At 34.6% G+C, this 12,364-nt stretch overlaps 1 protein-coding gene across 2 annotated transcripts in view; it reads left to right on the forward strand.

Moving 5' to 3' along the window:
• Window positions 1-12,364, forward strand: part of LOC123536359 (uncharacterized) — a 43,893-nt gene continuing 31,529 nt past the window's right edge. The window contains exon 1 of one of the 2 annotated variants that reach the window (XM_053527998.1): window positions 1-227. In XM_053527998.1, coding sequence (XP_053383973.1) covers window positions 74-227 — 154 coding nt within the window. In that variant the 5' untranslated portion in view covers window positions 1-73. The remainder of the gene's footprint in view (window positions 228-12,364) is intronic. The other variant, XM_053527999.1, reaches the window with a different exon arrangement.

Here is a 12,364-nt window from a genome sequence, read left to right on the forward strand (position 1 = left end):
AGGTCATATGCAAATGAGATGCGAGTGACATTTAGCGCGAAACCCATAGCGTTCCTCTATCAAATAAAATAATATGGGATGTGGCGGATCTACGAGCAGTGATCAAGGCCAGAATTCGGATGATGGCTTAAAGACGACTTATTTCCAGCGCCAACCAAAAGTAAGCATAAAAGCAGGGAATGAAGTGCGGTTGTTGGAAGGCCAACCAAAAGTCATTTTTGTGTTTGGTGAGTTGAATTTCAATTCAAGTTTTGACTTTATAACATTTAATGATAGCTGAGGCAAATGTCACACACCAAAGTATTGCATGCCCGAAGCAGACAGGGGCATAGCTAAGTTAAAAATTTATAAGGAAGTGTCTCTAGAGCCGTCCAGTAACCGGACGTACAGCCATACTCATTTGGCATGATCACAGACACTTGTGGGTCAGCACCCATCCCCCTTCCAATCCACCCCTGCAAACCTTCAGCCAATATATTTTCGTCTTTTAAAACAAACTGAGCACATGTCTCGATTAGTCCAACTAATTTGACGCGATCCCAGGAAATACTGAGATATTTTTTTCATAATTATGTGCAATATCCCCACTCGCATCAAACACTCGAATGACCAAAATAGTTGAAGCAACTTTGATGAAATTTTCATCGCTGCCGACGCTTTATGTGCTATTCTCGGCTTCACACATCCGGGTATTTTGGTCGATAAGAGTTACGCACCCCTTGACGACTGGGGCAAACAAAGCCATTTACGCTGTATAATTTATTGTTAAAACTGGAAGACATCAAACGTTAATCTTTTAAAATATAAAGGACAATTTTGAAATAATAATGATGCCAAATGCACAGTCATTTAATTATACGTTATATACTGGAAGATGATACGAATGTTATTCTTAATATACATCATAACATAATAATGATGCGAAATACAAAGCCATTTACGCCATATAGTTTATTGCTAAAACTGGAAGATAACGAACGTTGTTCTTATAAATATATAAGGCAATTTTGAAATAGTAAAGTTACCAAATACTTCCTGAGTCATTGGGTGTAGAAACCAAGGCAGAATACTAAAGAAATTATTTTTCACTTTTCCAAATGATTTGTAGGATGTTTCAGTGTCTACTGTTTGCAATATATTTTGGAAGTGGATAAACTTAATACATGCTAAATTAGATTTTCTGATAAAATTGCCAGAACAGGCAACTGTGATTGCCACTCTACCCGTTTCTTTCGAACTGAAATTTCCGAGATTTACCTCAATTATTGATTGCTTTGAAATATTTATCGAAATTTGAAGGTACGTGCAAAATATTAGAAGAATCTACTCTGATTAAAAGAAACACAGCAAAGTTGAAGTGTTTATTTCATGTAACAAAACAGTGATATTTTTTTCCTTTCATGTGCGTGGGTGGTGGGGTCTCTGAAGTTGAAATCGTCATCATTTTATTGATAGAAAGTACCACTTACCCAATGATCAGATTTTAGCCGACATTTTACCACAGCTTGCTGCGCAGAACTAATTTTACGAAAACAATTGTCAGTCCAAGAAGTTGAGACTTCAAGAAAATAAGCAGTGTCAGAAAAAATATAGAGAGGGTAAAAGGTCTGATGAAACACAAATTTGAAATATTACAAGGAACACTTAGAACTGTCTCAAAAGTATACTATTATTAGACGCCTCTCAAACTTTAGCTTGTTTTAATTTAACTCTCTTAAGAATAAAATATTTGCTTGCATATCTTTTAAAATGAATGTCATTAACTTTTAGATAATCTTTTCTTTTACTCAGAATCAAATCTCAACAATTATTGATTTAATCTTTCATGTGATATTTTGTGATTGCTCGTTAATCCGGCAGCACATAGGGGGGTGTTCCTGCTTGTCATTTCCTTTGTTCATTTGAGCTACTCCACTTGCTGTATGACATGTGTTAAAACAACCCAAAAATTAACCACAGCTGTCATTAAATGGCAATTTATGCGATAGAATATGATAAAGATCAAGTTAATATCAAAGGAATGTCTTTTAGCAGACAAGAGACTTCTTTAATTCCAGGGGTTCCACTAGACCTGAAAACCCAAGAGTCCCAGGACCCTTGGGCCCAAATTTTGAAGGGTCCTTTTCTAAAATACAGGAGTCCTGTCCCAACATGTCCATATAATTGACTATATTTTTTTTAGTAATACCAGGAAGGTCTAATACGTATCAGTTGTTCCAGGTAATACGTAGATCTTTACCTAAGAAAACAATAAACCCAAGATCATGTTACAGCATAATAAAAATGTCAGTTTCAGGTCATATATTGTAAACTAGTATTTATCAAAATTCATATTATTTTGATTAGGTTTTTCTTCTATGTTTCATTTAATTTTTAATAACAGAACAGTGCTATAACAATATAAAAATGTATCCAAAATGTACTATCCGGATACTGTTACACTTTTGGAATGTCACCGGAAAGTAGTTTTTGCTCAGTTTACTTGGCAAACTAAGCTGAATCAGATATAGTTCCTCAAATAATTATGCTACTTATCATTAAAAACTGCATTGAAAGTCAGTTTTTTTCAAGGAATTTTGGAAATATGCATATGACATCGGGTGTAATTAGACTCGTGAACGGACATTCTAATCTTATTTTTGCTTTCAAAATTCATCAAAATTTGTGAAGTTTCTTGTTGAAATTACGGTATGATCATTAAGCAATGGTCTAATTTAAGGTTTGCATGAAAAAATATTGCAGGGCACTTTTCACATGCTCGGTAATCAGCTGCTTACGATAATTTAATAATTGGCGCCTTTTTTGACTGTCCACAGGATCAATACGCTTTATCAATTAATTTCAACACTTCATTGATTCTTGTTACCTATGTGTACTCGCCGTGACGTAACTTGCTGATAAAAAAAATCAGCGAGGCATGTCTACAGGAGAAAGGGCGGGATTTAGCAGAAGATCAAAGACAGGAGGGCATGACCGGGAGTGTTTATTTTGGAATACACGTGTCTATCGTGGAAATAGTTTTACTGAAGGAAATGAATGATAAGAGAACGGATTATCAAAGGAAAATGCCTCCGGGTCCCGAAGGACGCACAGGCAAGTATCATGCCGGGTCCTTTGAGCGTCTTTTGAAAATCTCCCGGGTCCGGACCCGGGGTCCCGGGTCAAATGGAACCCCTGAATTCCATACCATTATGTTCTTATACAATAGCATCACCAAGATCAGTCATGATGCGTTATGTATATTTATTCACCGCTTCACTTTTCTGCGCTCGAGTGACAATTGAAAATAAACTAAATGAACAATTACTTCATCATACTGATGTTGATAGATTTTCTGACATCTAAGAACTAAAAATGTTTAGAAATATTAATATTTTAGTAGCTTTAATAGCGCGATGCTTCTACACTGAAAGCTAAAGTTAAAAAAATTCTACTGGAGCATATTTTTATAGATCTAGATCTACAATAAATGAAAGTTTACTGTGACAGTAAATTTTTCTTTTCAATTATGATTAATAGTTTGTTTAAAAATCTCTTAATAGGTGTTTCGATCAAATAATTTTGTATATTTCCATATTCCACGGAAGGCAACTTAGGATTGTTTTCCCAAGTAGGCCTACCGGTTTCTATATATATGACCATTAAATTCAATTTAATCATTATATCTAGCTTTTGACACTGAATCAAGATCAGCATAATACTTAAAAGACATGATTAATTTGCGAAAAACAACCTTCACACCTGTTTTAACGGTAATAATCGCTAGAAATTTTGGCGTTTGGCAGTTAATATCATTATATGGTATACGTAACTAAGCGGTTGTATGACCCGTAGCTAGGCAGCCATTTTGTTTGTGACGTCATGCTGAACCAGAGAATAGGTTTAAATGTCAATTATTTCAAGAATTGGCCATGAATTAAAATAACTTACATGTATCGAAAGGGGATTCAATTCCTCATTAATTTATGCTAAACTTATTAAATAATATCCGAAATTACGAATTTGTATGTACTGTACACGATCAACGTTTACCGTGTGATTACACGCCATATAAAACCAATAACTTTACATGACTGTGTACTATGATTCATTCTCATCCATCAGAGGTCCGTCAAAATCCCGAGACGAACCTCTGATTTATTTCCATCGTTTACTTGGTGAGCATGCGCACTCGTAATTACTATCGGGAGTGGTTTCAGCCAATCATTGTTCGCCATTATTTGGAACTCCGAATTGAAACTTCAAAAAATATGTAAACAGGATACTTGCTTACGATGGATAAAGGCTGTATTCCATGATTGCGATAAATAAAGATTTATTCCTGTAATTCGACGTTAAGAGATTTACATCAAGAAATAATAATATTCGTCGTAAATGGACATCGTATTCCCTCGATGATATGGAAAGGACGCGGTCACGCTTTTCACGGACGATTTTGATTGGTTCGCTACGATTTGTCGCGAAACGACGCTGATTGGCTGAAACGTTTTACCTGTAATGTAACCAAATCATAAATATCGGCGAAATGTGCCAGAGGTTCATCCGGGGAACCACGGTAGACCTCTGGTATGTGAGAATGACTATGATTTAACTTCCATTATTTTGGTCCTTCAAAGTTTTGACGTTGAGATTGCCTGTCACAAATATAAAACAATCTGAACGTCGAATTATTTTATCTAATGTCTCTATCATACAACAACTTCTGTTACCACTATTCAACATGTTTAAAAAAACTCCCATATTCTATCAATACAGACAATTCTAATAGGAGAGATCGTGTTTGTATACAAATCTGTTGTATTTTCTTTTTAGTTCATCTGATTTTTTGAAAAAAAATGATGAGTTATTGTCATCACTTGAGCGGTTGTCGGCGTCGGTGTCTGCGTCGGCGTTGCCTGGTTAAGTTTTATGTTTAGGTCAGCTTTTCTCCTAAACTATCAAAGCTATTGCTTTGAAACTTGGAATACTTGTTCACCATCATAAGCTGACCCTGTATAGCAAGAAACATAACTCCATCTTGCTTTTTGCAAGATTTATGGCCCCTTTTGTACTTAGAAAATATCAGATTTCTTGGTTAAGTTTTATGTTTAGGTCAACTTTTCTCCTAAACTATCAAAGCTATTGCTTCGAAACTTGGAATACTTGTTTACCATCATAAGCAGATCCTGTACATCAAGAAACATAACTCCATCTTGCTTTTTGCAAGAATTATTGCCCCTTTTGGACTTAGAAAATCAGTTTTCTTGGTTAAGTTTTATGTTTAGGTCAGCTTTAATCCTAAACTATCAAAGCTATTGCTTTAAAACTTGCAACACTTGTTCACCATCATAAGCTGACCCTGTACAGCAAGAAACATAACTCCATCCTGCTTTTTGCAAGATTTATGGCCCCTTTTGGACTTAGAAAATATCAGATTTCTTGGTTAAGTTTTATGTTTAGGTCAACTTTTCTCTTAAACTATCAAAGCTATTGCTTTGAAACTTGCAACACTTGTTCACCATCATAAGCTGACCCTGTACAGCAAGCAACATAACTCCATCCTGCTTTTTGCAATAATTATTGCCCCTTTTGGACTTAGAAAATCATTTTCTTGGTTGAGTATTAGGTTTAAGTATACTTTTCTCATAAACTATCAAAGCTATTGCTTTAAAACTTGCAACAGTTTTTCACCATCATAAGTGGACACTGTACATCAAGAAACATAACTCTATCCTGCTTTTTGCAAGAATGATGGCCCTTTTTATACTTAGAAAATCATGGGTAGGACAATATTTCTATTATACAAAAAAAATCAGATGAGCGTCAGCACCCGCACGGCGGTGCTCTTGTTTTTAGAACTGATAAGACAAAGGTCGGGTGGGCAGACGCCGAGCGTCCATGATTTTTTTTGTAAACAGTGATGTTTTTCTAACGGCTTAAACTTTCTTAAAACACAAATTATATCAATATTCTTTTATCAATGGAAAGGATATAAAACAAGCAATTTATTGATTTCTTTTTATTATTATTTCGAAATAAAATGGATTAATTATGAACGCGTAACTTACTGTGTTTTTTCTAAAACTTTGGAGCATCGTTACGCTGCTATTAAAATCATACGTCATTGAAAATGGTTTTTCAGTTTTAAAAGATATTTAAATAAGAAAATATGAAAATCGTAAGCATTTCAAAACTGTTTGAATTTTTAAAATCCATAAATTAGCGAAAAAGTTGTTAAAAATTAAAAATTCCGATCCCATACACAAATGATATAAAAATATTTGTTTAACCCACCACCAGATAAACAAGCATTAATGCGTGAAGTCACGGCGATCTCTCCTATTCTATTTGACTGTTACGCAGTCAAATTTACTACACAGAGCCGGGACACAGACGATATCGTATTGTCCATTCTACAGATAGAGGAGCAACTCCAATTTAAACAACTCAACAACTCAACTCAACTCATATTTTATTAGAGTCTCATCTTAGTGTACAGTACAATTTACAGATAAAACCATTTACATAACACAAAGCCACTCCTTCATAGGAATTATAAGAGACTATAAAACATCACCACTAAAAATTCTATTTACAGTCTACCAATAATATATCCAATATTTAGCTCATTAATTACAATGTGTATTTTTTTTTTAGCTCACCTGAGCACAAAGTGCTCAAAGGTGAGCTTTTGTAATCGCCTTGTGTCCGTCGTCAGTCGGCGTCGTCAACAATTTGACTGTTAACACTCTAGAGATCATAATTTTGGCCCAATCTTAATGAAACTGGGTCAGAATGTTACTCTCAATAAAGTCTTGGACGAGTTCGATATTGGGTCATCTGGGGTCAAAAACTAGGTCACCAGGTCAAATCAAAGGAAAAGCTTGTTAACACTCTAGAGGTTACAATTTTGGCCCAATCTTAATGAAACTTGGTCAGAATGTTACCCTCAATAAAATCTTGGACGATTTCGATATTGGGTCATCTGGGATCAAAAACTAGGTCACCAGGTCATATCAAAGGAAAAGCTTATTAACACTCTAAAGGTCACAAATTTGGCCCAATCTTAATGAAAGTTAGTCAGAATGTTACCTTCAATAAAATCTTGGCTGAGTTTGCTATTGGGTCATCTGGGTCAAAAACTAGGTCACCAGGTCAAATCAAAGGAAAAGCTTGTTAACACTCTAGAGGTCACAATTTTGGCCCAATCTTAATGAAAGTTAGTCAGAATGTTACCTTCAATAAAATCTTGAGCGAGTTCGTTATCGGGTCATCTGGGGTCAAAAACTAGGTCATCAGGTCAAATCAAAGGAAAAGCTTGTTAACACTATAGAGGTCACAATTTTTGCCCAATCTTCATGAAACTTGGTCAGAATGTTACCCTCAATAAAATCTTGGACGAGTTTTATATTGGGTCATCTTGGGTCAAAACTAGGCCACCAGGGCAAATCAAAGGAAAAGCTTGTTAATACTGTAGAGGCCACTTTTATGACTATATCATCATGAAACTTGGTCAGAATGTTAATCTTGATGATCTCAAGGCCCAGTTTGAATCTGGGTCATGTAGGATCAAAAACTAGGTCACCAGGTCAAATCAAAGGAAAAGCTAGTTAACACTCCAGAGGCCACATTTATGACCATATCTTAATGAAACTTGGTCAGAATGTTAATTTTGATGATATTTAGGTCAAATTCAAATCTGGGTCAGGTGGGGTGAAAAACTAGGTCACTAGGTCAAATCAAAGGAAAAGCTTGTTAACACTCTAGAGGCCACATTTATGACTGTCTTTATGAACCTAAATCAAAGTGTTAATCTTGATGACCTTTAGGTCAAGTTCAGATCTGGGTCATGTGGGGTCAAAAACTAGGTCACTAGGTCAAATCAAAGGAAAAGCTAGTTAACACTCCAGAGGCCACATTTTTGACCATATCTAAACAAAACTTGGTCAGAATGTTAATCTTGATGATCTTTAGATCAAATAAAATCTGGGTCAGGTGGGGTGAAAAACTAGGTCACTAGGTCAAATCAAAGGAAAAGCTTGTTAACACTCTAGAGGCCACATTTATGACCGTATCTTCATGAAACTTAGTCAGAATGTTAATCTTGATGATCTTTAGGCCAAGTTCGAATCTGGGTTATACGGGGTCAAAAACTATGTCACCAGGTCAAATCAAAGGAAAAGCTAGTTAACACTCCAGAGGCCACATTTATGACCATATCTAAACGAAACTTGGTCAGAATGTTAATCTTGATGATCTTTAGATCAAATTCAAATCTGGGTCAGGTGGGGTGAAAAACTAGGTCACTAGGTCAAGTCAAAGGAAAAGCTTGTTAACACTCTAGAGGCAACATTTATGACTGTATCTTCATGAAACTTAGTCAGAATGTTAATCTTGATGATCTTTAGGTCAAGTTCGAATCTGGGTTATGTGGGGTCAAAAACTATGTCACCAGGTCAAATCAAAGGAAAAGCTAGTTAACACTTCAGAGGCCACATTTATGACCATATCTTAATGAAACTTGGTCAGAATGTTAATCTTTATGATCTTTAGGTCAGTAGGTCAGGTGAGCGATACAGGGCCTTCATGGCCCTCTTGTTTCTGTTTTGTTTTGGCTATGATATTATATAGTTATAAAAAAAACTAGCTAAAATTTATGACTATTCCTATTTATAATCTTTTAAGCATGATGTACAAAGTTCATATTAAGCTAATTTATAATTTCCAATTTTCATGAGTCATAAGAAGTTATTGATAAAATATAGAAACAAACTACTACTCATTAGGCATAAAAAAAAAATATGTTTGTTTCCTGTAACATGCTGAAAAAAATGGGGGTCGGTAGGTAGGGAATTTCTTTTTTTTTTTTTAATTTTTTTTAGTAGGTGTCAGAACATTTCAGTGTTTAGTAACCTTATTATCGCCAATTAACTGCCTAATCAGGCCTCAACCTTAACTTTCTTCAGCAGTTGCCAGCAGGTTCACCAACTGCTAAAATCGAGTAGACCTGCTCAGACTTTAGTGGACCTCCAATTCTATCTCATAAATTGTGATGCTGTAGACGTCATAACTTCATATGACTCAAAGAAACAGGACTTATTTCTAAATAATTAAAAATGGAAGACTGTAGCAATCTGTTATCCCGAAAAAATAATTATTTTGAAAAGTGTTCCAAAATATAGACACAATCAGCACCAGTGTTGAAAGTGAAAAAAAAAACATCAACAATTATCGGTAATCATTCTGATGATAAACTAAGTAATTGGCCTCGTTTTCATCATCAATTAACACCCCCTCAAAGAGCTAAAAGAAGTGTGTCGGTTATTGTGGCATCTGCAGTGGAGATCAAAGCGGTATAGTTTCCACGAGATTGTCATTGCATTACGTCATGTTTTCGCGCCATGTGACACATCACTGTCTGATCGTACTTTCTCGATTCCTTTAATTGTTGAGAAGAAATCAGTAAAAAAGTTTTTTCTTTAATTTTCTAAAAAGCGAATGTGCAATATCCCGAATAAACTGACATGTAAATGTGTCAGATCGTGAACGATACTGACCTATTTGCCCTCAAGAAATTTACATTATTGTTTGAGAAGAATATCTAACAAAGTGTTGTGTCAAAAAATATATGTACGAAGACTCATTTAAAACTTATTAAAAATCGCAACGACATCATACTGCCTCATTTTAAAACCACATTTCTATTTACGTTCATGAGGTCACGTAACCTATTCCGCCGTGTTAACAGAAATCTGTTTGCCAAAAAATCGTTTTACTCCATGTATTTAAATTGCTGCCGCTTTTTCATTATTTAAGATCTTTTAATTGTGTTTTTTGTACTTTCTGGTCAAAAGTCTGAATTTTATTACCATAGTATGTACCGTTTATTTACTTTAAAAAGGAAATAAATAATCAAGATCGCGCTGTCTGAAATTTTACAAAACATTATATGAAAATTTGATCGTTTTAAAAGAATTTTGCCTACATTCCTGTCGATATCTTATTAAAATTGTTATAGAATTCAAACTGTATTAGTTCTCAAGCGGTGTTGAATATCTGAAGCGAATATTTTAAAAAATGAATGCACTACGCGCGTTTTTTGTGTCAAAAGTAACTGCGATGTAAATTAAGTATTACGATAGGGCGCACGTGCTTGTGGAATGGAAAATTACCAGCATGACGTTTTGATATTTTTACGATTCGCGGGTAAATTCCAGTCAATCCAGGTAATTTTGCCTGATGTAATTACTCAATTTGGTAAAGTTACCACGTAAAAACCACTCACCCGATCGGTGGAGTAGTCCATTCGTGCTATCCTGACTTTAACTTTTATTCCTCCTTTAAAAAAAGATGACAATTCTTATGCTTTCTCTGATACGGAAAAGGCAATTGAGTTAAACAATTATTTCATTTCCGTTTCTACCATTGATGACTCACAAGCTTTTTTACCACCATTTTCTATGAAAACGAATGCAGCATTAAGTAATATACTAATTAGTGAACAAGAGATAAGTGACATATTGCTTAATTTAATAATAAAGAAGGCTAGTGGACCAGACGAAATAAGTCACCGTATGCTTAAAGAGACAGCTGCAAGTGTTTGTAAACCATTGTGTATTATTTTCAATCGTTCTATACATGAATGCTCTTACCCAAATTGTTGGAAAACAGCTTTTGTAATGCCATTGTACAAAAAGGGTGACCGTGACCTTTCTTCTAACTACAGGCCGATTTCATTAATAAGTTGTGTTGGTAAAGTAATGGAAAGAGTTGTATTTAAACACGTTTATAATCACATGTATAGTAATAATCTTTTATATAAATATCAATCAGGTTTTATTCCGGGTCATTCCACTGTCTATCAATTAATTGACATATACCATCAGATTTGTAAATCATTTGATGATAAAAAATCAACATGCATAGTTTTTTGTGATATTTCAAAAGCATTCGACAGAGTTTGGCACAAGGGGCTACTATTTAAATTGCGGCAATATGGAATTAATGACATTTTATACGAATGGTTTAAAAGTTATCTTGAATCCAGAAGTCAGAAAGTTTTTGTTGGTTGCTCGTATTCTGATGTTAAATATGCAAATGCTGGCGTCCCTCAAGGGTCAGTGTTAGGTCCTCTTTTATTTTTGATATACGTTAACGATATAGCTGAAAACCTTGAAAGTTTAACGCGTCTTTTTGCTGATGACAGTTCCTTATCTGTAACTAGTTGTGACTCAAACTATATAGAATTAACTCTCAATGAAGACCTCAAACGGATATCAGAATGGGCAAAACAGTGGTTAGTTACATTTAACCCAAATAAGACAGAAGTTCTTTACTGCTCTTTTACTAATAATCCTAAACCTATTTTGTATTTCGATAATGTTCAGTTAGATTTTACTCAACACCATAAACATCTTGGTCTTACATTAAGTGATGACGGTACTTGGCATGAACATATTTCAAATATAACTAAATCTGCCTCAAAAATATTGGGATCAATGCGATTGTTAAAATTTAAATTAAACAGGAAAACTTTAAATCAAATTTACATTTCGTATATGCGGCCTATATTAGAGTATGCCAGTGTAATTTGGGATAGTTGTACCGAATACGAAAAGGAAAATATTGAAAAATTACAGTACGAAGCTGCTAGGTTAGTTACAGGTTTAACAAAGTCCGTTTCGATCGAAAGGTTACTACAAGAAATAGGATGGGTATCATTATCAGACCGTCGGTTGATTCAAAAACTAACTATAATGTATAAAGCAAAACACGGCGATTTACCAGACTATCTTAATACTCTCTTTCCACATGAAGTTTCAGAAACTACTCCTTATAACTTAAGAAACGATAATAATTATGTTACAGTTGCAAGAAGAACAGAAATATTTTCCAAATCATTTATACCATCTGCTATTTCTGCTTGGAACAATCTAGAAATTAATATTCGAGAATCGTCCACTTTAAACGCTTTTAAGACAAGTCTCAAAGAAAAATTTAAACCTCCACAAGTTCCTTTGTTTTACTTATCTGGTGTAAGGACATTGTCTGTTTATCACGCCAGAATTAGAAACAGGTGTAGTAGTTTAAATGGTGATCTTTTTAAAAATCATTTAAGAGATTCAGCTCAGTGTGAATGTGGCTATGGCACTGAAGATGCTGAGCATTTCTCTTTTAAATGCAATCGTTTCCGAGATCAACGACACCAATTATTTACATCCACACGCCCCTATCATCCCCTAAGTACTAACGCATTATTATTTGGTAAAGAAGATTTAACAATGGAGGAAAATTCACAGATATTCAACGAAGTGCAAAAGTTTATAAAACATACAGAAAGGTTTAAATAATACATAATATTAACAACAGACCAAACAACATCTTA

The sequence above is a fragment of the Mercenaria mercenaria genome, chromosome 17, assembly GCF_021730395.1.
Source record: "Mercenaria mercenaria strain notata chromosome 17, MADL_Memer_1, whole genome shotgun sequence".
NCBI classification, from domain to species: Eukaryota; Metazoa; Mollusca; class Bivalvia; order Venerida; family Veneridae; genus Mercenaria; species Mercenaria mercenaria.